Genomic DNA, 26,399 nt, shown 5'->3' on the forward strand with positions numbered 1-26,399 from the left:
TAAATTTTCTAAACCTACTACTTTAAAACATCCATTTAGCAGGTCTCAGAAACCTCAGCTGCATGAACATTAATATGCAATCAGAAAACGTTCCAAGCTTGTCAAAAAGAAAGTTTTAATGCATGCATTTCCTTACAGTCATTTTCCTTATACTTTCAATACTGCCCAACCCATCTTCCTCAGCTTCCTGCAGAAGTTCTTTGCTCTGAAGAAGTCACGGTATTTAAACATACAGTACTTACTATATAGCATCTTCAGATTTCTGTGATAATGTTCATCTTGACTTTTTATAAGATTTAAGTTTTTGTGTTAAGTGTAACTGGTAGGGGAAAAACAAGACCAGTACTTTTAACTAGAAATTTTAATATTTACCAAGTTACGTTATTCAACTTCAAATGCAGCTAGGGCAGGAGGCTACTGCCTTGCCAAGCTGTAACAACTTTGCCCAAGTGTAGTAATAATAGAAGGGGGTGGATAAGTATAGCTATGCAAATTAAAACTAGGTTATGGGTTCAGGTATTTCACTTTGATGCAGTATTGCTCTTCATGGAAGTATTTCTCTGAAGACACTATCTAGGTCCCCATTTTCCAAAATCTGTAAGTAACAACACTGTTTCCATTGGGAAAAAACAAGCAGTTCGCTATATAAAAGACAACTTTTTCAACATGCTTACCTATCTTCCTGACAAATTTTGAGTATCTTAGGCTATTTACACATGAAAACAAACAAACAACCAACCCAACCCAAATAACACCCACTATCCCCTGTGAAATGTCCCAGATGATTTCAAGAAACCTAGAACTTTAACAGTTGCAAAGAACTTGGACCATCTTAATAAAACATTACTGTTTGAAGCAACATTTTCCACAAGACTAATGAAGGAATGAGAGGGTACTGGAAGAACAAGCAGTCACAATTTTTCACCTGTTTTGAATTAGGTGACTTAGATATCTTGACACCAGCTGAGGCCACACCATGTCATCCCATCCAAACAGCTGCATCATTGACAGAACGGGCTGTGGCTGGAGATCTGATAGGGCTTTGCTGGGTATATCCAAAGCCAAGAGAGTAAAACCTAATTTTAAAGAGAGAAAAACATGGCACCATATTAATGGTTTCTCAGTACTTCCCTTTTTCATTAGAAAGCATTGAAAATTAATTATGATTAATAACATGCAGTCTGGGAGTAACAGAAATCTCAATTAAAACTGGGCAACTATTCTAACAGATAGTGTTTTTACATGTGTTAAAATGTAGTCTCTGTCCCAAGGAGTTCGTAAGTCAACATGACACACTGAATGCAAAGGAGGGAAAATGGATCCAAACATATGCAATTTTAAATATACTCATGAAACCACAGATTATAAATCTGGAAGGCATAGCTTTACCACCTATGCAATAAAAAAGATGTCTTAAAAACTTGCTTTTTTGTTGTCTTGGCCTCCCTTTCTTGCCTCCATCCACCACTTCTTCCCTTATACACATAAGTATTACTGTGCTTTACAGGGTTGAGTTTTATTTATTTGCTTAGTTGTTTTTACACACTTTTCTCAATGAAGAACTGTATTTGGAAAGAATTCACTCAGTTAAAGCTGGTATCTTTCTATTTTTAGAATAGACTTTCATGTATCAGAAACTACTGCATAAAGAAAACACTACGGACAAGCTTATTCTTGAAAAAAAAGGATCTTCATAAAACAATTGCAGATCTAGAAACTGGGACAGTACTTTGCGCAGAGTTTTTGTTAATGAAGCATAACCTTTTGCTGTTTCTGTTAGGTCTACTGTGGAATCTGTATCTAACAATACAGCATAAAAAATGTAGCACATTCTTTATGCTGCAAATGACAAAGACATTTAAACTGAGGAAGAAAATGTAATCTGAAATGCTGAGCAGTTACTACGTTATAGGAAATGAGAGGCATCAAATGAGTCAGGAAAACTGACTTTGGAGGGCAATGAAATAAACAGGCTCACTAGTTCCCAAATTCTCCAGTTCAAGTTAAATATAAGTGTAATATTAATTTATTAAAATAGTGATTTATAAAACTGCATGCATTGCAAAACTGATTTTGAATTAGGCAAAAAAAAAAGGCTAGTTTTCAGAAACAACAATGAAGCTATTTTAATTAATGGTATGGGGACAGACTACCTTAAGCTATGAAGGACTTAACGTTTGCTTACGTGCCTCAGAATAAAAAAGGAGGTCACATACAGAGTCTCCACTCTGCCTTAGGTGAGGAAGCAATTTGTGCCAGACTTCTTCCAGATTATCACATTGTTTCTACAGCATCAGCCATAACATGGGTGGAGGAGAAATGGGAGAGAGAAGCGATAAAGGGGGTCCCAGGCTAATTTGCCTGGCAGGGGGAGCAGGAGAGCCGTGACAGCTGCTCTCTCCTCTGGGCTGCAACCTCTAAGGCAAGAATTCTGCTCATGCAGCGCGGGAAGGGTTTGCCTTCCTCTGTAGTACTGCCTAACACATCTCTATAAAGCAGGTCACAACTGCACTCCCCTGCTTCTAAGTGGAGTTTAGAATAGATTGTTCTTTTTGCTATTTCACTGCGTTAATATAAAATAAAAAGATATGACGCTGTAGGAAATGAATGAAAGTTTTGACATTAACAACCTCTTCCTTTGATTTGCATTGCTGTTTCCCATACATGCTTCAGCAGTGTGAGACCACTACTGTTGCACGCTGCCTCCTTCATTAATGTTACCTACTAACTACTGCAGAGCTGCTTCAAATGCAGGATCTTTTAACTCTTCTATTACTAACTTGGTACTTCTGAGCTTGTAACTTTAATTCATATCATGATGGGAAAAAATATTTTATATTTCACTTCTCTAAATTTTAGTTAAATAGATACAAGATTTCATTGTAACTACAGAATATAAAGCTAGCTACTGATGTTAAAGATCAAACTGGGATTTCTTTCTATTCACTGCCATGCTGACTTGTTGCACGTAGAGTTCGCGTGTGGGATGCTGTACTTGAAGATTAAAACCCTTCCGTGTAAAGCAAGATAAATAATTAAAACGAATTATTCAATGGTTTTATGACCATGACCAGAAAGGTTCAGCGAAACGCAACAGTCACGTAATAAAACCTTCTAAAATTTGTCTTCAAATGTAAAATATTATTTTACAAAATGTAGTTTGAACTGCAACCATAATGAGTAGTTCAACACAAAATTATAAAAATTCTACAAAAATATGTAAATTCTAGATACAGTGAAAGAAGTTATTCTCATTTATATTGGATAACATTTGCAATGTTGATTATAATCTGTGACTAGCAGGGAAAAAGAAGTCAGGTTTGTATAGCTTCAAAGCCCGTTGGAGTTCTCAATCTGTTTGTATTCTATCAAGTAATTCAACACTACAATATTTCTTCTTGTCAAAATATTTAGCACACAATCTACTTTTTTGCATTTACGCATATTTAAGTTACTACATGGAAGCAGAACTACCCCAAAATGCAAAATCCTTGAAAGTTTGTGACCCAGAAAGCAGCACCAAATCCAGTAAGTCGCAGGGAGGATCAATGCTAACCTGCAGCTGTATCAGCAAGCTGCGGGGAAGGTGGCATCTGTGACATTCTCTGGCTCTTCAAGTAGGGAAAGAAATTTCTCCAGAGAGCGCTGGCGACAGCAAGGTGGTGCTCTTTAGCCGCTAATGGAAGCTGTACGTCTGGGGCCGTGTTCCCTAGCTGAAGTCCCTGGCTCACACGTTTGTGCACACTCCTAGGGAGAAACAAAAACAATGTTTACGTTCAATAAATGAAAAATTCACATCTTTTAAAAACGCATTTACAACTACTTTAAACCATAGAGCCTGAGAACTGAAAGATCATTTTGTGCAATTAAAACCTTTATGCAAAGACATTATGCATACCGGTTATTTGACGGATGAATGATGGCATATTAAGCATCGTAAAGTTAATGTTAATTACTAATGTCAACCATTAATTATATGCTTTTTAATATGTCAGATCAAAATGAGAAATAGGCAGCTTTAAAATTAATATCTGCACTTTGCAACTGCTAGCATGACACGCAAGCCTGCTTACAATCCCAAGCCAGATGCGTTTTGAAAATTTTTGTCAGTAGGGTGTTTAGGATAGGGCTGTGTACAGCAAATAATGGCAAATGATTTTGATCAATTGTAAAGCTTCCTTCTGAAACGTATTTCTCATTTGTAAAACCTCACTAGGTACGAGTTTAGATAAAAGATTCATTTTATCCTGATGCGCTGCAGACAATTAGGTTTGACAGCAATGCCCACAGCTTTGTTAGTACAGTAAGGACAAAAGTTACCTCTACACGTAACTCCCATCTCTTCCTGAGACAATGTGGCATGAATTCAATAACGCACTCAATTTTCTTTGATTCTTCTAGTACCATTCCTGCTACTTAATCTAATTTGGAAGTTGTGACTTTCTAGAGGTTTAATAGAGATATGTCTGCAGGGAATCAATGTTCTCAGAGAAATGGGGGGTGGGGGGGAAGCATTAATAAATTTGTCTGGTAGAGCAGGATAGGAGGCATTACTGCGCTGGGCTGATCAACTAAATAACATGCTTATTAAAAACAATCTGTAGGAACGCACTATCATTCCTGTTCCTATTTATCTTCTGGTCAACTCAATTGAGATTGTGCATTAAAGCACAGGCAGCATTATTACATTTGCTTTATTAAATTCTATAAACAGCACTGTAAAGTCAGAGTCAAGATATTTATAAGATAATGGCAAAAGCAGAGGCATCGAGACTTGCCTTAACACTAACATTTGTAGACTATAATATTTTTTTTTTCTTAATTGCCATTCTCGCAATAGCAACTGTTTTACAAAACTATTCCCCTAGATCTTTATTCTGTGCTCACCCTAATTTGAAATAAACCAAAACAAAAATAGAAAGACTCTAGCCCCTAGTTCTCTTCTGGGAATGTGAGAAAATTATGAAAGAATTACACAACTCACAGCGCTCATTAGGACATCTGAAATGGAATAATTTTAAATAAAGAGTAGGCTGGCTGCAAGGCCTTCCCATACTACGGTTGATATTAGAAGCGCATCTCATTATATCAAATTAGTATCCAAAAATTCTGCCTAACACATAATTTAAAACATAAAACATACTGGCTGTCAAAGGTAACGATACCTTATGCCTGCCTGCAGGCATCCATTAGTTTCAATAGGACAGACAGAGAGAGAATTGAGTACCAGCTACTTTTCCAATGGCTACATTTAACAGACATGGAAAGGTATGTAATATTAGGAGGAATCAAGTATTTCTTTGAGAGACAGTGCGAGTCTAAACACAAGAACAGAAGCCAGGAATTCTAAACCCAACATTTATTCCCTCTGTGGCTTCACATAAATCATTCAGCCTTTGTTAGCCTCAGTTTCCCAGCCATGATATTTGGATAGTAGACAGCTTACCCTTTAAGGATGCTGTGAAAACAATCAATGCTTAGAAACTGAGGATTATATTCAGTATGTCAGTGGTATTCCTATTTACAAGGCATATTCTCCAAGTCAACATGAATTGAAATAGAAGGGAGATTAGCATAAAAAGTCAAGCAATACTTCTTTGGGAGTATCCCCTTATTAAAAAATGGGACAAAGAAAAGGGTATAGAAATAGTGAGGTCTAGAGGACAAAAAATGAAAAAGTAAAAGCAGGGCTAAAGAAGCAAGTTAAAAATATATTTTTGCCTATTAAAAAAAAAGTTTAACAGTAAAAACAAAGGGCTTTTCTGTTTTATTTTGTTAAGAAAGGAAAGCGTGATGCCTCATAGTGCAGAGAATAAAACTTCTGGGACCAAATTCAGCCCTACTTACATCCAGAATATGCTGTAAAATTGCACAAAGACCTTTTTCTCTCCTCTAAATTGCCTCTCCAAAGAAGGGTGCCTTGCATCTCCTTTAGCCATCTATGCAAAGTAGAAGGGTGTACAGACTTCCAAAGTAAGGCAATATATCTCTGTGTCAGTGGAAGGGCAACACGTACAAATCAGTATTTATGTTTATTCATAGTAACCTACACAAATGCTTGCAATAAGGTAAATGCTTAGAATTGATGGGGCATCAATATATGCTGCAGCTGATGTAGCCAGCTACTTCTACCAACAAGCAAATTTTTTAATTCTGTAAAAATATGGATAAATACAATTTTACTTTTTATTCAGGCTTCCACATTTTTCCAACAGTAGACAAGCATATCATCAAACATAGAATCATAGAATGGTTTGGGTTGGAAGGGACCTTAAAGTTCATCTAGTTCCAGCCCCCCTGCCATGGGCAGGGACACCTTCCACCAGACCAGGTTGCTCAAAGCCCCATCCAACCTGGCCTTGAACACTGCCAGGGATGGGGCATCCACAGCCTCTCTGGACAACCTGTTCCAGTGCCTCACCACCCTCACAGGGAAGAACTTCTTCCTTACAGCTAATCTAAATCGACCCTCTTTCTGTTTAAAGCCATTACCCCTCATCCTATCACTACATACCCTTGTAAAAAGCCCCTCTCTGGCTTTCCTGTAGGCCCCCTTTAGGTACTGGCAGACTGCAGTAAGGTGTCCCCGGATCCTTCTCTTCTCCAGGCTGAACAACCCCAACTCTCTCAGCCTGTCTTCATAGGAGAGGTGCTCCAGCCCTCTGATCATCTTCATGGACCTCCTCTGGATCCACTCCCAACAGGTCCATGTCCTTCCTATGTCGGGGGCCCCAGAGCTGAACGCAGTACTCCAAACATAACTCCAGCTCTGAAACTATATACATCTAGTTTTCCATTGTGTTAAGAGCTCTGGAACCACCAGTTGCCTCATTACAATGGTAACAACTTGGTGTTCATTTTACTTGTTTTCTATCATGGATTTCCTATTTCTGTAAAAAGAGGCATTTTTTCATTTTGCCATCAGATCAAATAAACCCTGGGTTTATAAAAGAGAGGAATGTTTGTGCTACAGGAATGAGGACTGTGCTGATGTATAGGTATAGCAGTAGCATGTGGGATTACTTTGTACATCCTACACCTGGGGAAGGAATTTCAGCCATTTATCTAGATGCAGGTATTGTAATCGTAAACCATGCTTTTACAATCATAAACCATGCCTTTGCAAGCCTGGATTACTAAAATGGAGTGAAAGTTTAGTTCAAGCTGGAAAAGTAAAACACATAAAATGCAGAAGCCTGCCCATATAATGGAAACTCAAGTCACTACTAGTCCATAATCTGCACCAGCTGCATATTGGCATCCAGACTTAATACAATGTCATTTAAGTTGATCTACAAGGCTTCAGAAGTCCCTAACATGAGAGAAGACCTCTCTCCTCCTACCAGCTTTGCCAGGGACACACACTACCACCCTCAGGGGCTCCCAGACTATAAATACAGACGCTGGTTTCTCCACAGACTGTACTCCCAGTTCCTCTGCTCCCAGACAATGCCAGGCCAGCCACAGCATCCACAGAACTCAGCTGCCCAGTATAGCCAAGATTAAGCTCAGGAAAGTCTTTTTAAAGGACCTGAATGACCTTTTGATGTTGAAACAAATAAATAATTAAAACCCAACACCTGCAGGACCAACACCCTTGGATCTAGGGAGATTGGGTAGAGATATATGAGTATTTCTAAAATGATAAATGGCTTTGATGCTTAGAATTTCAACTACTAACATCAGTTCTTTCAAGGAAAACTCAGGCAAAGTGAAATGAAACAGCATCATCACACTCAGATTCAAAGACAGGTAATAGGGTCTTTGTGCTCTCTGCAGATCAGTGGAACTTGAATAATACTTGAATTTGGAGACTTCCCTTCCAAACATTCTCCCTCTTTTTGCATCATTGTAAGACTATCAACCCAGTTCCTCATTTTGATATTTTGGCAGCAAATGCATTGTGTCTTGGTCCTTTTTTAATGTTGCCATAAAGCACAGCAACAGAAGTGATTGGGGGAAGTTGAAGCTTCTTCAGCTATGGGGCAGCTATGAAGATTTCAGCATAAAGAACTGAAGAGATATGGAGATTAGCTGATGCAGAGAACAATAAAGTGGGAGTTTTGATTTCAGTGAAGACGACAGAAGAGCTTTACATTCTCTCAACAAACCCCAGACACAGAGGTGATGTCAGGTACTCAGAAATGTGCACAATAAAGTCATCAGCTTAAGGTCTCCTGAAAATCAAAAGCCACATTAACACAATGAAAAGTATATTTGTTTCTGCTGAAAAGATTAGCAACAAGTTACACAATAAACATGGCATTAAAATAAAATCCAAAACACAACTGCCAGTGTTGACACTACTCCATTTCATATGAAAAGGTGTTCCTGTTTCCCTTCCCCCTTACTTGCCGATACAAAAAAAATTATATAGCACTATTGCATGGCAAAAGATTGTGCTGTAGAAATCCATCCAGTCATATTTTCTGTAGTTGTATAAATCTCCCTGCAGTGATACATTCAAAATTTGTTCTACTGCTACAGGTGCAAAACTCTGAGATCTCTGCTAGACAGCAGCCCACTCAGGTTCGGTGACCAAACAATATTTACCAAGCAGCATTTCAGAATTCAATTCAATATTACTCATCCAATTTCACTTTCTTCAAATGCAATAAAACACCAATACTTCTTTAATACCTCTACTCATTTCTTCCTTTCATTCCGTCAGAACTGTTGCTTCCTACAGTGACCAGAACTGGAAGCAAGGTTTCAGCACTGAAGTCACACACACTTCCAGTAACTAGTCCTATCCAAGGTTAAGCTGAGAAACATCCTTGCGTGGCTTCTATATGCCTTTGAAAATAATCCAGTATGGATATTCAACTAGTTGATTGTTATGCCATTTAGTTACCCGACAGTTATAGAAAACTGCAACCATAGCACTTAACTCATTGATCCATACAGATACCAACTCCCATGTTGACAAACTCACTGTCAACTTTTACTTAGTAATTTATTGATAAGCATTTACTTATTTTTATGTCTGTGCTTCATATATGCAGTTTACACTAAATACATGTACATTTCTGAAATCATAACCTGTTATACTACCATAAAATATAACACAAAGTGTGAAGGAGAATATGTTTTTAGAGTTAATTACTTTTACACATAATTTTTCAAAACATTCAAAAAAGAAAAGCTAGTTTAAGTATGGACTAGAATACTGGCATTCACAAAGGCAAGGACAAAACTGTTGCATCTGGGTTCAAGTCTGCTTTCAATGCAGCATCATGGAGCTTTGCCAAGGTGCCACTAACAAACTGTATGATCCTACCTCTCTTATGCATGCAGATTCATGAAAATGAAATGGACCTGGATTCATGGACGCGGCACCCTAGCTGCACAGTGGTTCCACAATGGCCCAGCTCCTCCAAGAAGAAAATGCCCCAACCTAACCATGCTTAGAGATTGGTGGCAAGTCACAGATGTGAGTTTCAGGCATCTCATGGTAAAGGCTTTTGGCTTCCTGATCACTGGTGAATGATGTGACCTAACGTGTAAAAAGGTGAACCTTCTTTTTCTTGGCCATAGTTACGAATGCAGGTATGCCAGGTTGCAGAGCTCTGCACTGAACTCTTGGTTATCAGCCTGTTTAGTAAGTGCACCGACAGCATGCTTACGAGAATTTTAAGTGCTAAAACATCTAGTTTATGGCCTCAAAGTGCCTAAGCTGGATGCTAAACAGCTAAGACCTGTGAAAACAGCCTTAGTGTCCCTAGGCACACAAGTTTAGGTACCTAGGGAACTTCAGTGGTTAAAACAGTCATGTACATACTTTCAAGACACTTCCACATTCAGGCTGTTTCAGTGAAACATGCATGAAAGAAGGTGACTAAATTCTACCCAAGTGTGATTCAAACATCCAAGTCCTCTTTTAAATCTGTTTCTAAGCTCTTTGAGATACAATTTCTTTTTTATATCCCTTTATATAGCACCCAGTATATTGACACTGGTATGACTACAGTGGGAACCGGACAGAAGAAGCAATTCCACCTCAAATCAGAATCTCTCAACTTCAGTTGTTTCCATATCTGCAATACACATACAAAGTATTTATAAACTGCCTTCATATTTGAGCAACAGCCTTTTCACTCTCTGATAATTAAAAAACTCAAAAAAGCACAGAATTTTCAGCCACCTTTATGGAATTAAAAAATAGATTTCAGAAAGATAAGCAACTTGAGAAACTTAAGGCCAAAAATAAATTTTCCCAACCATTAAAGGAAACATTTGAAAAAAATCCCACAGTTTATAATGAAAGCGTCAGCACTGTGTAAGCCCTAATGATAGCATCACCACCACCACCAAGCTGTACTGCTGACTGTACAAATAGAACTGGAAAACCATGATACAGTACTATCAAATATTAACATTGCCCCATCAGATCAGTATTTATTAAATCATGTTTCAGTGTTCTCCCTTCAGTTTAATTTGCTTCAATAATCCACAATAAACTGCATATTTAAATGTTTACCGCAAAAAGGATGTCCAAATAATATGCCTGGTTATGTATGTGTATGATGATCACTGATTGGTGTGATGAGGTAGGGAAGGCTAAGAAGGGAAGAGAGATGCTTTTCAGAACTCTAACGTCCAGTATTTTTATCAAATGCTTTAATGCATCCATTTGTGCTTAAGTTTTTTATAGCACAGACTTGCACAACATCATACATGCCAGTGTTACAACATGCCTTCATCAGGCACAACAATGTGAAGCATACACAAAGTGACAGGTCTTAGATGTTGGATGAGATCCAAAGGGATAAAAGGATGTAATCGTTAAAAAGCGGGGCACAAACAGATCTCGGACTCCTGGATCATAATTCCCAAACTGCTCACTTAGATCACCCTCTTTTGACCAGGAAGTTCCCTAGGTGCCTGCAATTCAGCTTCGCAAAAGCCTCTTGAGCTGAGTATCTAACCCACAATCTCCTGCTACTGGGGCCCAGAAATCTGATAACGACTAACCCACAACAAACAAAGCAGGCTGCACAAGGTCCAGCAGTAGCTACCTTCATTTTAAAACCTAGAATACACTTTTTTTTTTTTTTAATGTTAACAACCAGTGAGTCACAGCCTCAGGGTGGAAGGCACCTGGGTCCAGTTTTGACAGACTGTTGGGATCAGGCTCTGCTCGATTGCGAACTTTACATTAGGTTAGTCACTGGATAAATACGCGAAATCCCAGAACAAGGAATGAAGCCCATGACATTCTTCCTTCCCCATATTATGTCCTAACCACTAGGTAACATATATTTAATCATTCAGACTGTTGTCTGTTATTTTAAAAAACAAACAAACAACAAAACAACCCCAAAAAACCCCAAACATATTTAAGTACGCGTTTTCAGCAGTGGGACCTTACGAGTGGTTCCAAGCACACAGATTTCTGCTCTTCGCGACACTGAATCAGATGTCTCTGGGCCCACCAGACACACACGGGATTCAATCCTCCACATTTTCGGTAGGCTAGCGGTAGACAAAGGAGGCAAGAGTGGTTTGTTGTACAAGACACGCATGCTGTATGTGCCAAACAAGTTGCTGCTCAGCTGGACCTGTTACTGTAGGCCATCAGACCGTAGTATCTTGGAAGACCCCCACGCCATTTCAAGGCAGGAGTTTTCCAAGCTCTGGTATCCTCCTAGCTCACCTGGACGGAGCTGTCAGGCAGGCAGGTGCCCTAGTGCTCAGGAGTAAAAGGTCAAAAGAGGCCTAAATCACTGTAACACTCTAGGACTGAGGTGCTTCAGACCATAATTTAAAAGGCCTGTTTATATATGTGTGTGTGTAGATATATATAGAGAGAGAGAGATAAATAAAAATACCAGGGCATCTAGCTTGGGCTGCAAGAGACACACACAGACATCAGGGCAGCATTTCAGTTTTGACAGCTTCTCTCTAAAACCTTAGCTAATCATTGCTAAAAGATACTTCACCTTCCCCCACCCAAAAATCCTAATCGGACTGTCTTCTGTTTTTCCCACACGCCCATCAGGAAAGCATCGCCCCTAAACATTCTAAAACATATTTTGCATTATGTTCCCTTAATTGAAAAAATGCCTATTAACAAAATAAAAAAGGCTACAGATCCTTTCAATTCACCACACATCAATTGCTGCCTGACTAGAGGCAGATCACATACGCTTTCCTATTGAAGATACAGTAGGTTTAAACAGAGCCATTCCAATTCTTTCATTGATGGTATAAATCTTCAAATCTCAGTGGAAGAGCCTAGTATATTCCTATTGTTAGTGGATCATTGACAGAACAGACTCAACAGTTAAGAGGCTTCTAATGTGACAATTTATATAAACAGAGTAATTAAAGTATATTAGAAATCCAGATAATCTCCCCCAATCAAACCAATGAAGGGCAGCCCATGGGCATTCAAATCACACATTGCAATTTAGCTCAGGGTCACCTTCCCAAGTTAAATAATATCAACAGAAAATACCTTAAACTAAATGATCCTTACTCATTACTAAACCTATTCAGGAAATTACATAAAGGTCTTTGAAGATACAAATATTTTAAGAACAGTTAACCACTTTAAACAACTACTTTTTTCCTTTTAGTGATTTGAAAACTAAAGCCAAGTTTCATTTCTCAGACATTACTTGGGATATTCACTAAAACATAGGAAAGAGGGGGGAAAATGTGACAGATCTTTTTAAATGTTATAATGCAAGTACAGCAGCAGCAATATTTTCTCACGTTACCTGAGAGTGCATTAGTATAGACGATGCAAGTTATCAGTAATTAAATTATTACATTATCAACAGCTAGGGAATCTAGCTCTTATGATTTTTTAATATTCTCATAAGCAATTATATTTTTTTACTATTTCTGTCTGGGGTTTTTTTGTTTGTTTTATGTATCTCCTACAAGTAAATTTATCAACTGCACAATTAAAAGCATTTGATTACATTCATTTTGACATAAAATAAAAAGTAAATCAAAACCAGCACTCTTTATAAACCTTTCCAAATTTAAGCTTATATTAAAAAAACAAATTAAAAAAAACCCAAAACATAACCATTGCAACCAAGCCCATAACAAGCAAAAATGGAAAACATACACTATTCGAATTGTAAGTCAATGTTCCTAAATAATTTTTTTTTTTAAACAACAGATGCTGTAATACATAGCTTGGCAGCTACTTCATTAGAGAAATACAATTTAATAAATGTGGCTCTTTATCTGACACTAATACAGAGGAATTTGGTAGATCTATGCTATTCACTACATTCTTTAGATTTCAATGTAACACTACAAACAGCATGTAGCACAGAAAAAAGTGAACTGAAAGTCTCAGGTTTTAAGATAGTCTTCTTTTCCACAGCAATACAGAAACAATAATATGTTATGTTAGGATATATAATCAGCAAAGTTACCTCTCATTGCTCTATCCATTTTCCCAACCAAGGAATCACTAAAATTGGCAAAAGCAACCGTGACCTAATCCAAAGTTTCAAACCAAGTATTCAAAGTAAGAGATGTTAGTTTGTCAAGCTGCAGCATCTCTGAACACGGCCATCCCTTGAAACTTTAAATATATTCATTCTTTGGGAATTCATCTTCTGGACTTGTAGAAGGAAGTAGCGCATAGGAGTGACAAAGACGACTCAAAATCTGGGTGTAATTCACATATACTCCTTTACTTTTTTTTCTACTGGAAGGCAAAAGTTGCACAAAGGCCAAAGCAGTAGTAGCCTGAACATTCCCACCCTTCACTGGAGAGCTGTAAAAATTCTCAGGATACCACCAACAGACTTGGCAGAGACAAGAGGATAAAAAAAAGGCTATTTTAAAACTCATGGAGTTGCAGGAAGAAATGTGGAAATCCTTCAAAAAGCAAAGTGCTGGACAGACAGCAACTGCTGAAAAGTTTAACTTAGAAAGAAAAAAAACCACAAATGAAGTGACCTCCAAGCACAGCCAGCTCTCCCTCCTCTATTATACCACTTCTTTCATCACATTCTTCCTGCAACGACCTTTCCCCCATGCACTATATGGCAGAAGAGAGACCTGGAACATGTTATGATCACCCTGTCCTGTCCTTCTGACTCTCCCAGACGACTGTGGATGCAGCGAGACTTGCAATGATCCAGGCCAAAGAGATGCCATAATCGTGAGATGCAAGCGAAAGCTGTCATATAAACACTTGCAAGAATTTTCCACAAGTTGCTTGATGAAGGTCTTAAATACATGGAGAAATGGGCCAGCAGTCTACCTGACATAATTATTAAGTTACAAGAAACAGCAAGTATTTGGAAGAGAACTAGCATAAAATAAAATTGTGGACAAAGAAAAGGAAATCAAGTTTGAAATTCTTTTTTACTGGCTGGATTCCCTTTACTTTAAAGAGAGTCAAAGCAAGTGTCACCAAAATAGTGATTCCACAATGTGCAATGTTGAAGATGGGGCATTAAGTTCCAATGATTTTCTATGCATTTAACTTTAAATTTTAGAGGCAAGTCATTCATTAATAGGTCTGCATTCATCACAGATACGAAATGTCACATATCTTATATTGCTCTTTCAATCTACTGATTTGTAGGTAATAAAGTTTCTTTATTTTTAGATGTGGAACACTACAAAATGTTTTTCTTAATTACTCTAAAATGTTATCATGGATTTCTTTTAGAACACAAATATTTTCCTAAAGTATTCACCATTTTGTAAGCAATCAGTGTTAACAGTCCCTTAGTTAACCACTAATTCATTCACCAATAAATTGTTTTACCCATTTTTAAATGGTTAGGCTTGATGAGCATTCCCTGTATATGCCCAGGAGAAGAAATATCCAAGGCAACATCTACAGGACCACACTAATAAAAAAAAAAAACAAAACCAAAAAACCCTATCTGCACATCAAAGAGCTCATATCCTGATATCAAAGTTTCTAATCTTCACTGGGATGGAAAGTGTTAATGCTGTGAATAAAAGGTTTTCAACTGCAGCTGAATCATGTGAAGATTATCAATATAGCAGCAATGTACAAAGGGGCTTCAGCAAGGTTACCGAGTTTAATATAATCCTCTCTATAGCTAAGCACAGTAATAGAGAACCCTGTGTTCACTGTGACAGCATGTTGTGTATGCTCAGTAATACTTTTAAAATATACAGGGAGAACAAGAAATCCCCAACAACTTTATTACACTCAAAGACAAAGTAAAGATATTAACAAGAACAGACACACAAACCCTAAAACACAAAGGTACAGAAAAGCCAAACATCGAGAGCTGCAGCGTATTAGTTAGCACTTTCTCCTAACCCTTCTCAAAGGGTTTAACTACACCACTGAAAAGACAAGTTGTTATGACTACAATTTAAATGCAAGCAACAAAGCTCTAGCCTGCTTTGGCTAGGTCTGCTAGGAGGGAACATTACATCGCTTCAGCCACCCTAGCAAATTTGTGCCAGAGAGCTGTTGTCTTTTCCTAACCACATTTAACTAAGATAAGGTTGCAAGAGCAGCAAAGACAACACAACCTGCTTGAATTCAGTGCAACTGGTTCACATTTCAGCTTGTGGAATACTCTTGGGAAAAACAGACAGCTAATTTGAGCCCAACTGCAATTTTCCTTCATTACCTTCACCGGTATTCAGCCAAGTTAGCTTCTCCCCTGTACTGCACAGGCATATGCTAACATCAGTTTTCTTTGTGTCTTTAATGCAAAGTATACACTGGAACACACAAAGTGACCCTGTGCTGTCCCAAAATCTGAAGTCCCAGGAGAGTCAGTCCAGGTACTCATTTCAGCAGCAGGGCTCAGCTGTTCGCAGATCTCAGCCAAGCACTCTATGCTAGGCTCTGCACTGTAAGGCACTGGGAGTCATGTTGTTGCTTTGAACAGGTAAGTTGGAGCTCAGTTTTTTCAAGAAACAACACAGAAAAATCAAACAGTTAAAAAGACATTTAGTTTGCCTAAGCAGTCTTTCAGCATAGATCAGATTCAGATTTTTTTAATCCTCTCAAAGAACAAATAGAGAAAAAATAAAGGAAAAAAAAGGACAGGCCGCACTGAAATTGATGCTATCCTAAGCTGTTGTATTTCCCTTTTTAGTTCACATACGTACACAAAAAACCCACCTAAACCAAACTTAATATGTCTAAATCATTGCCATTTCACAGAACTTAAAATAGGCCCATTCCAATTCTTAAAAGCCTTATTTTGAATAGCAATCTTTGTAACAAACTGACATTACAATTAGTTTTGATCAAAATAAGACAAAATTCCCTATAAACTCCCATATTACGTGCAAAACTTCAGAACAGTAAACCTGCCTCAGCCTCTACTGCAGTGTTTTTGCAAAGGCCCGTGAGCCACATAACCTGACCCATAAATGCTAAGTCTTCCCCGCTGTAGGATTCAAAGTACATTCACCACATGACTGAAATAAGTTCTTTACCAAAGGCAGACATTCATTCATGAGGGCAGGGTCTGCAGGCACATCACCTCACACGATGAGAGTTCAAAAGAAAAACACAAAACACACTCATCCAACATTGCGGGGGGGGGGGGGGGGGGCACATGGGGAGGCTTGCAGGTGTCACTGGAGGCTCTGTGATCAGCCCTGACCACGAGACACTTCACTCTTTGGTTTTGAGGGTTTTATTCGTTTGTTTTAAACAGAGGTCATCGGTTATATAAAAGATTTCTTGGGAACTACTGAGAAATCGTAATTACAGTTCTGTAACCTTAAATTATAGGGGCATAATTTCATTTTTTTGTTTTTTTTTTTTTTAAAATATGAGACTGAATTTGGTTTCCAAACTATTCCATATTTGAAAGAACAGTAAGTCTAGATCACTTCAGACAACCTTTATTCAAGTTGATAGCTTATTAGGAGCATAAATGCTAGTATCTGTCATATAGGAAACAGACAGTATTAGCTCTTATGTATTTAGCTGGAACAGCAAATCACTGCTGGTACACAAGATCATTTTTAACAACCTTCCGTGACAGCTCTTCCTCCTTGCCATCAGAGCAGGATGGAGTTACAACCAGAGACTCGAGGGTCACAGCAAATAACCTGGCAGCACCATTTGCTTCCTGCTAAAGACCTTCAAAATATTCAAAAGAAAGATCTACTCAACCCCATCAAGGCCTTCTGAGTGAGCTCTTTGCTTGCAAAGTTCTAAAAAGATGCCACACATCAAAGAATATCCTGGTATTACATGCAACAGTCCTGCCTTGAATATATACTGTTGAATACAAAACTCACATTCTCCATTCTTACTGAGAAATCAAAAGAATCAGAGAATGGTTGAGGTTGGAAGGGACCTCTGGAGATCACCAGGTCCAACCCTGCGGCTCAGGCAGGGACATATAGAGCCAGTTACCCAGGGCCATGTCCAGACAGCTTTTGAGTATCTCCAAGGATGGAGACTCCACAACCTCTCTGGGCAACCTGTGCCAGTGCTTGGTCACCCTCACAGAGAAAAGAGTGTTTTCTGATGTTCAGAAGGACCTTCCTGTGTTTCAGTTTGCGCTCATCGCCTCTGGTCCCATCACCGGGCACCACTGAAAAGAGCCTGGCTCCGTCCTCTTTGCACCCTCCCTTCAGGAATTTCTGTACATTGAGAAGATCCCCCTGAGCCTTCCCTTCTCCAGGCTGAACAGTCCCAGCTCTCTCAGCCTTTCCTCACAGGAGAGATGCTCCAGTCCCTTCATCATTCTAGCCCTTCACTGGACTCCCTCCAGTATGTCCATGTCTTTCTTGTACTGGGCAGGCCAAAATTGGACACGGTACTCCTGGTGTGGCCTCACCAGTAATAAGCAGAGGGAAAGGATGACCTCCCTTTCACCTGCTGGCGATGGTCTGCCTAGTGCAGCACAGGATACCATCAGCCTGCTTTGCAGCAAGGGCACATTGCTGGCTCAAATCCCTGATGAAGGTATATGGAAACCTTCCACACCATTGTAAAATGAATCATACATGAATATAATTTATAGTGAGAATCAGAATGCCAGTTTATCTGGGAAACTGAAATAAAGTAGAAATGCTGAAGTGAAAAAAATGAGTGCTTCTTATTTCAGTCATGTTACTAATACATAGACAAACTGCAGATTGCAAATGGGTATCTTCCAGAGAACTCTTCTCTTAGAGCAAAACTTCTAAAATTTGTAATCTTCTAGAAACTGCATGTTAAATAGGATTTCTGTTTGACTGGGGTTTTTGGGGGGGTGGGGGGGTGGTGGGGGGTTGGTTTGGTTTGTGGGTTTTTTTTAAGAGCTAGAGTCATAGGAAAATCTAAACTGGAAGGGACCTCTAGAGGTCATCTAGTCCAACTGCTCAAAGCAATGCCAGTCTTGAATAACCCTAAGGAGGGAAATTTTACAACCTGACTTAGAAACTTGTTCCAGTGTTTGACTACCCTGGGAAAATTTTATCCTCGTATCCAATAAAAACTTCATTCATCACAATCTCCAGTCCATTGCTTCCTACTACTATACACCTCTGTGAAGGGTCTGATTTCATCTTATCTATATCCCCCCCATTAGATTATTGTACAAAACAATAAAATACCTTCCCCCTGCCACCTCCCATCCAAGCCTTCTTTTCCTAAGGATGAACAAACTCAGTTTTCTCTGTCTCCCCTCACAGGACCTTTGCTCCAGACACCTAATCCTGTTGGTGGTCCTCTGCTGGACTTAAATCAGTATTTCAATGTTTTTCTTGTACTGGGAACCCAATATGCTGCTTACTTACACAACATAATTTACTTGAAACACATTCTTCTAGAGCACCAGGAGGGCAATGAAGTGTAGCTGTCTATAGCTATACAATAGCCCAGACTCTACAACAAATTTTCTGAATTTTTACAAGCTAAGCCTTTTTTACCAATTCCTTACTGTCTTTTGTTCGCAAAAAAACTCCATGAGAAATGATAAATATGCAGTGTGACTGGAATGCCAACCAACTGGTTTTGAAAGGCCAGTTACTGAAGCCCATTTTTAAAGTACAGTCATTTCCAAAATCCTACCTTATCTCTTCCATGGGACTCTGAGATCAGGATAACACCAGTTGACAGAGAATTATAATGATGGGATAGGTTCATATCTTCTGTAAGCTATTGTTTACACTTTTTTAAAAAGTAATTTTTCACACAGTAAAGATACTTTAAAAAAAAAAAAAAAGCTTAACAGGTTGACCTTAAACAGACGATTTCTTACAATTCAGAGCCCACTAGTTAACAGACTCCCAGCGCTGGGATGGACTCCCAGTGCTGATGGATGCCCCACACTGGGGAACAGACACCCACATACTGTACTAAAGTGGATCTCTGTTTAAGCTTATGGTGTTTTATTCAAACAGATCAAAACCGCACAGATCCCTTTGGAAAAGCTTACAATTTGAGAGATGTGATGGTCAATTTATGGTCAGGTAAAGATCATTAAAATTCTTCTTAGCCACACTATGAAAAAAACCAAAGTTTGGCAAATTACTTGAAACAAATTCACTGAGATCAACTTCACCACATCTCTCAAATGTTTTCCTTTACCTAGCTGTCCTGGTTTCAGCTGGGATAGAGTTAGCTGTCTTCCTGGTAGCTGGTACAGTGCTGTGTTTTGAGTTCAGTACGAGAAGAATGTTGATAACACGGATGTTTTCAGTTGTTGCTCAGTAGTGTTTAGACTAGAGTCAAGGATTTTTCAGCTTCTCATCCCCAGCCAGCAAGAAGGCTGGAGGGGCACAAGGAGTTGGCACAGGACACAGCCAGGGCACCTGACCCAAACTGGCCAAAGGGGTATTCCAGACCATGTGGCGTCATGCCCACTATATAAACTGGGGGGAGTGGGGGCAGGGGATCACTGCTGGGGGACTAGCTGGGTGTCAATCGGCGGGTGGTGAGCAATTGCCCTGCGCATCATTTGTACATTCCAATCTTTTCATTATTGCTGTTGTCATTTTATTAGTGTTATCATTATCATTATTAGTTTCTTCTTTTCAGTTCTATTAAACCGTTCTTATCTCAACCCACGAGTTTTACTTCTTTTCCCAATTTTCTCCCCCATCCCACTGGGTGGGGGGTGGAGTGAGCGAGCGGCTGCGTGGTGCTTAGTTGCTGGCTGGGGTTAAACCACAACACTAGCACAGCTTTAGAAATGCAGTTTCTCTCATTGAGCATGTTCTCACCCAGACCCAAGTATGAAGAAGACAGAGAGAAACCGGTAAAATAGCTGTTGTGGCTGCAGAAATTCAAATGTTGAGTTGGTGTCATCTCAGTTGAAATTTCCTGATCTGATCAGGAGATGTGAAAGGGACTCTGAGGATAACTACACAAAGTCCTGAGGGGAGGTAAAGGAACAGTATCAGAATATAAATTCCCAATACTGAAAACAAACAAACTAGAAGCACTACTACCCACAGTTATCTCTTCAAACATTCTGAATATAATTTCCAGTAACACACCTGTCTTACCATTACATGTGTAACACTTTATTATTATCATGCCATTCTTATTTTTCAGGTAGGAAGCCTAAGAAAATATTTCAAGTTGTCTGCGTTTCTCTTAATTTAAAACAAGACTGTAACAGACAGGAACTATAGTTCAAATAAAGTTTTTCTTTTTTAAAATGCAACTCTCTTGCTCCAGCTCCTCTAGCTGCCTTTGCAGAAAATCAAAAACTATATGCATATGGATACTCTCTAGCAACCTGCTGGGAGTCATATACTGTAAGTGGTTTAGGAAAATCTTTCTCTCCAAGAGAGAAAAACAAATTTTGGAAGGCAGGCAAACTTGTACTCAAGATAATGAACTAACTTGTTTCCAAATTCCAAAACAAAGTATTTTATTTCCTTCCTGAAAAATCAATTCTGTTCTTTATGGAGTATCTGTTGTGTTAAAGGATGCTGTTTGTGTAATACATCTTTTTTAGTGAAGGAGATTACTTTGGGTACAAAACATCCCCTACTAAAATTGTTCCCAACATTTGGTAATAGAGACAGTAGAGCTAATTTTCTGTCATCCAGGAAGAACGGTAGGCTTGCTAAACTTTTATCATCATCCCTTCTGAAACACAGTAAAAATCACTGTTAGAACTGATAGTTTATTAGATCAAAGCTACCATCAACAATGTCAATTCTGCCTGGTCGTGTTAACAGGAAAATGTTTTACGAGTTCTACCACTGGGCATCCATTTAACTTTCAGCACCAGCTATGCTGTAAAACATAATTTAGTTGGTGACCTGTGTGTGTGGGAAGCATTATCCAAGCAAAACTTCTCACAGTCTGACAAAATGCTTTGATTTGCACTGTTCAGATGATTGAACAAAGACTTTAAGCAATCACCAACAACAGCTTTTATCTCCAAATGTGCTAAAAGTGTAATACTACATGAGAGCAACCTATTGCTTTAAGACCAGATTTGATAAAATACAAGTCATTGGATAAATACTACATTTTAAACTTGTACACATCTTGTCCATTAGGCTTAAGTATTAGTAAAGTTTGCATTTATCTTAAATATAATTTTAGCAGTTTCCCCACACAACACTCATAATGCCTCCATGGTATCCATGGTAACCCCTTTGCTTATATATAGCTTAAAATGTACATTCATTCCAATTAGGTGAAATAAACAGAAAATAGCCATTCATAATTCCTCAAGTTACTGCTGTCCTTTCTTTTAGATAGTATTCGACAGTCTTCAGAACAGTTCCTAGCTTGTCTGCCACATGCAGTCGAAGACAGATAAGTATGTCACCAAATTCTCTTCCCTGCATCATAGCAGAACAGATTCTATTACTCCCAATAATATGCACAGTATACAAATGCAGGTATCTAATAAATTCCTACATAACTCCAACAATGCAGATACAATAACTTACTGTGTTTCTTTTCAGTGCAAATGTATTGCTACTACTCTGCAAGGCTTCCTAGAGTTTAATCTATTCTTTATACTATAAAAAACATTTGATTTATAATAATCTGACACACATGCAATGTCTTCCAAAAAAGACTTACTTCTGACAGGAAACATGCTCAATAAAATATTATTATATCTAATATTCCATTGTATTTCATATCAAAACAGAAAGGGATGTTTTTTAAAAACTTGCAGGACATAATTTTTTAAAACATTCTGCTTCTATAGGCCTGTTTGGCACTTTTTAGAATTCCTTAAGATGCACTTGCCTAGTTCATAATTTCTTTTTTTTTTTTTTTTTTTTCTCTCTGAGAAAGTTGCTGATAAAGGCATTTTCTGATGTTTTTACATAAAAACCACTACAGTGAAAAACCAGCATGAGCCTTGGGACACCTACCAGCTCCTACTACTCTGCCTACATTCAGCATGTCATGCCCTTGCTACACAGCATCACCTACCACAGATAGATGGCACATTGTTAATCACGTCAGAAATAACCGCTTAAAGTTTTCTATGCGGCTGCTGAAAGAATTCAGAGACCTTGCAAGGCACACAGAGTTAAATGTTTAAGCTGTTTTTCCTATTTTGCTCTTCAAAACCTTAAACTAGAAAATCCCTTGAGTGAAAAGTCAGAGAAAGGCTACCATCCCTTCTAGGGTTAAAAGATGCTTTTGTAAGATTTTTAGGTCAGATTAACCTTTTGCTCACAATAGGGCTGGTTATTGGTTTTATTTTTTACTGTCTTTAACACAGGTAAAAAAATCAATATGAAGCGAGACAAAGGGCTCTGGAGGCCCTGGCTACACCAGCTTTTGGTTTGGCTCACGCACAATCCTACAACATGCTGAGGCTGGGAAGGATTAGCCTGCTTGTGTTGAGTAAACCGATGATACTCAATAAACAGTTTCTGTTGTAAACCCCTTAGGACGTGCAAAGCCACACTAGTTGGCATTAGACCAGATAAGCTGCCGAACCAGCTGTAATCTCATTTAGACCTGAGCTGATCCTCCTGTCCTTTCATTCCACAGGATCAAAGCAAAGCACTGAGGAGGCAGCTGTATTATAGCAGCAGTGCTTGCTGGATGTGGCAAACATTTCATAAATTCCTCTCCTTGAAGCAAGCCTGCACATAATCTACCCAGAGCCAGTTCAATCAATGGATTTCTGAATTCATTAGTCTTATTATTACAGGATAACTGTTTTCCCCACATAGCATGGTAGTTGTTGCAAGCCAACTTTGCAAAACAGCTCTTATTGCTGACCATTTCTTTCTGGTAATGGGCCTTTGCATTTTTGCTGTGCCACATGAAAATGATTTAAATCACTTCAATGCAGTATTTTTTTTAAAGACTGGAAATAAAACCAATTCACGAATATTCAAGTAGGAAGCCCTGAAATACAGTAAATTCTTCTAAGCATAATTACTGGCTACCTGCTCACGTGCTTTCATGCATCAGTAATAATGACCAATGTTTTCTGAGCTCAATGACAGCAAATGAAAGCAGAAACTATATCACTGTAGTAGCATGAATACAGACAAAAATTACAGGTGTGAGAGGAGTCATTCTAAGAAAAAGATTTCTATTTGCCTTTTACTCTTTGTGTTCTCTGGAATTAAAAAGGAGAAATATTTTCATTGTTAAAGAAACAAATAGCACAACTTAAAAAAAACCAGAAAAGCACAAAAGCAACAGGTCTTTTTAAACTAAGCAAAAATGAAATCCAAGACACTGGATCAAATAAGACTTGAGGGTGCAACATTCGATTTCCGTACACCATATGGAGTTTTCACTGTGCAATTATAGATAAAAAAATATTATAGTATAACCTTAAGAGCTTTAGAAGAACAGAAAGTGTAATCCAGAAAACACATCAACTGCTCCATTTCCCACAAGTGAAGTCTGCAATATAACACATATTCACAGATAAAGAAAGTAAAATTAGATTTGTAACTTACATTAGAATAAGGAAACACTATTAAAAAAATATTTTTCAGTCCTTTGATTTGCTAATTGTATTAATTGTTGATGTAAAGATCTGAAGTTTTCTGGTGTAGTTGCACTGGCAAAAAAGGATGTAAGAAGAACTATGCGGTACAGCAGGGATTTTTGGGTCATGTACAAGTAACGTTAGTGATTCTTGCATCACTCTTTGAAGAATGAACAGTAGCCACAGAACTAAGTTTGGCCAGAAAAATAGGGGAGGCCAGGTAACCCTTACAATTAAGGTAAAAATACTAGTGTTTATACTGGCTGCAAATAACAGTAAGTTATAAATATACAGTACATTCATGCACACAAACTGAAAAGACAGAGGATCCCTCACAGAGAACTGCTCTGAGTTTACAGAGCACAAGAGAAAGATCTGTATCATCTTTGCATGCACATCCTAACCCACACTACACAGATCTATTGGACTTCTGTATCTGGCCATTAATGTTTTCAATAAGAGTACAAAAAAACCCCTGTCCCTGTAGTAAAAAGCTTCAATGAAGTATAATAAAATCAGATGTTTAACACATGCAAATGATTTTTTAACAGATTACAGAGATGAGATGTTTAGTATGAAACTTTTTTTAAGCACTGAAGCACAGATGTGCTAGAGCATGTCATAGGCAGCTGGCAAAGATGAACAAAAGGTATTTGCACCTATCATCTACAGATGTGTAAAAAACCCCGCCACACATCTCTTCCTCAATCACTTAGAAACCATCTGATGTGTTAGTTAATGATTCCCCTCTCTCCACTTCATTCTTCAGACATAAAGGGGTCCCATTTAACATAATCACTTAATAACAGCAAAGTGATGGGTATCAGAACCCTAATTCTTCTAATATTTGCAAAATCCAGCTCTTTGTAATAATAATAACACCATGATAGCAAACTGTAAAACTGTGTAATTATACTTTAATTGTATTGTGAGGCATGCATTAATCACAAAGTTTAAGTACCAAGGATGGAATTATAATAATTCTGTAAAACAAATTTAAGCTAGCTAAGTAGGTCAGAACCACTAGCATGCAACAGGAGACCTCTGGGAATTTATCAGTTAATGGCTATTTATGTGCAAATGAGTGCCCTCCAACCCTCCCAAATCCTGTGTAGCTGAAGGGTATTTCTGTTAACCAGGAGCATGCTTAACTGCTGAGGCATAAATTAAACCATTTATTGGAATGATTTTAATTCTTCTCTCCCCCCACCCACTCTTACTACTCCCTCCACCCTCACTAGCAGCACAATTTACAGTATTAATTTACACGGAGATAGAATTGCTGAAGAGTTTTCAGAAATTACTCTGTTTCGGGGTGGGGGCGGGGGCAGGGAGAAGGAAAAGAGCAAGAGAAAAACTTTCAGTAAGAGACAGTAGCAGTGCTATACTTAATCTTCAAATCTTCCAGAGAGCAGGTTGAGTTATTAGAAATTCCAGAGGTTCAGTATCACAGCAGTGCAGTGGAAACCCTTTCATAATGAACTCTAATGAAATAAAATTCTGTTTTATGTCCTCACGTTCTAAACTTGGAGAAGACAATGAAGCTCAAGGGGGACTGCATCAACTGTATTTTCTGTCATAATGCTCAGACTGTACACATATCAAAGGTTTTCTTTTGAGAAAGCAAACAACAAAAAAATTCTTGGCTGCAGGAAAAAACACCTTCAATTTTTGAGTTTGACTTGGAAAAAACTAGTCATTTTTGATGTCTTAGGAAAATAGATACCTTTACAAAATACTCAGAATCAAGATGTATTGAATTTTCACTGTGATGTAAAATGGGGATGATTTACAGACAATATAAATGATTTCTCAACACTTATAATCATAGCAGTAATTCAGTACAGCAAGGTAATACAAGCATAACCTCAAGATTCACTTTTAGGCTTACATTTTTATACATTTGGGGTTTCTTTTTTCTAAGCACATGCACACATTTTCTTGCAAAGCCTAGGGTCCCAGAATAATAAAACAGTAAAAGTTTGATTATCCTAACATCAATTAACCATAGCTGCCTGTTACCCTAAATAGGGTCACATCTCCCCAATGTCTAATAATTAACATCGTAACATCCCTTGGTTGCCTGAATATATTCACTCTCCTTACGACATTTGGATAATCATGGTTGTGCTATAGTTAATTATTATTTAAGAGATGATCACAGTGCTTTACTTTCTGATGTCATCCTTGCACCTAATACAAAACTCCGCAGTAAACGTAACACACCGAACACATACACACGCAGCAGATCTCCCCAAATCAAGCCCTTGTAGAATACCCCTGAATATACAGGTGTGGTGTGAATTGGACCAATTCCCTGGGAGCAAGTCTTTAGCAGCTTTAAAATATTTTAGGCAGATACCTGAAACACTTACTGAAGTATTTTCAAAAGCACATCGCCAATAGCGAACCACTATATTCCCGTCCAGGAAAACAAAGAATGCCAATGAAAAGATTTGCTTTTATTCTCATGGTTGACTTTTTGTAAGGGAAACAAGACTGCAAAAAAGCAGTAAAGAAAAC

The 26,399-nt window shown here is 38.3% G+C and overlaps 1 protein-coding gene and 1 long non-coding RNA gene across 4 annotated transcripts in view; one reads left to right on the forward strand and one right to left on the reverse strand.

Annotated features, from left to right (window-relative positions):
* LOC138689559 (uncharacterized) overlaps positions 1-6,510 on the forward strand; it is a 217,290-nt gene extending 210,780 nt beyond the window's left edge. For both annotated transcript variants that reach the window (XR_011328432.1, XR_011328431.1), the window contains one exon: positions 6,287-6,510. This is a non-coding gene — a long non-coding RNA (uncharacterized lncRNA). The remainder of the gene's footprint in view (positions 1-6,286) is intronic.
* The window catches only part of MMS22L (MMS22 like, DNA repair protein), a 99,181-nt gene that overhangs the window by 25,687 nt on the left and 47,095 nt on the right, over positions 1-26,399 (reverse strand). For both annotated transcript variants that reach the window (XM_069804910.1, XM_069804909.1), the window contains 2 exons: positions 3,557-3,747; positions 926-1,076 (listed from right to left, as the gene is read on the reverse strand). In XM_069804910.1, coding sequence (XP_069661011.1) covers positions 926-1,076; positions 3,557-3,747 — 342 coding nt within the window. The remainder of the gene's footprint in view (positions 1-925; positions 1,077-3,556; positions 3,748-26,399) is intronic.

This window comes from Haliaeetus albicilla, chromosome 17 (assembly GCF_947461875.1).
Source record: "Haliaeetus albicilla chromosome 17, bHalAlb1.1, whole genome shotgun sequence".
Lineage (NCBI taxonomy): Eukaryota > Metazoa > Chordata > Aves > Accipitriformes > Accipitridae > Haliaeetus > Haliaeetus albicilla.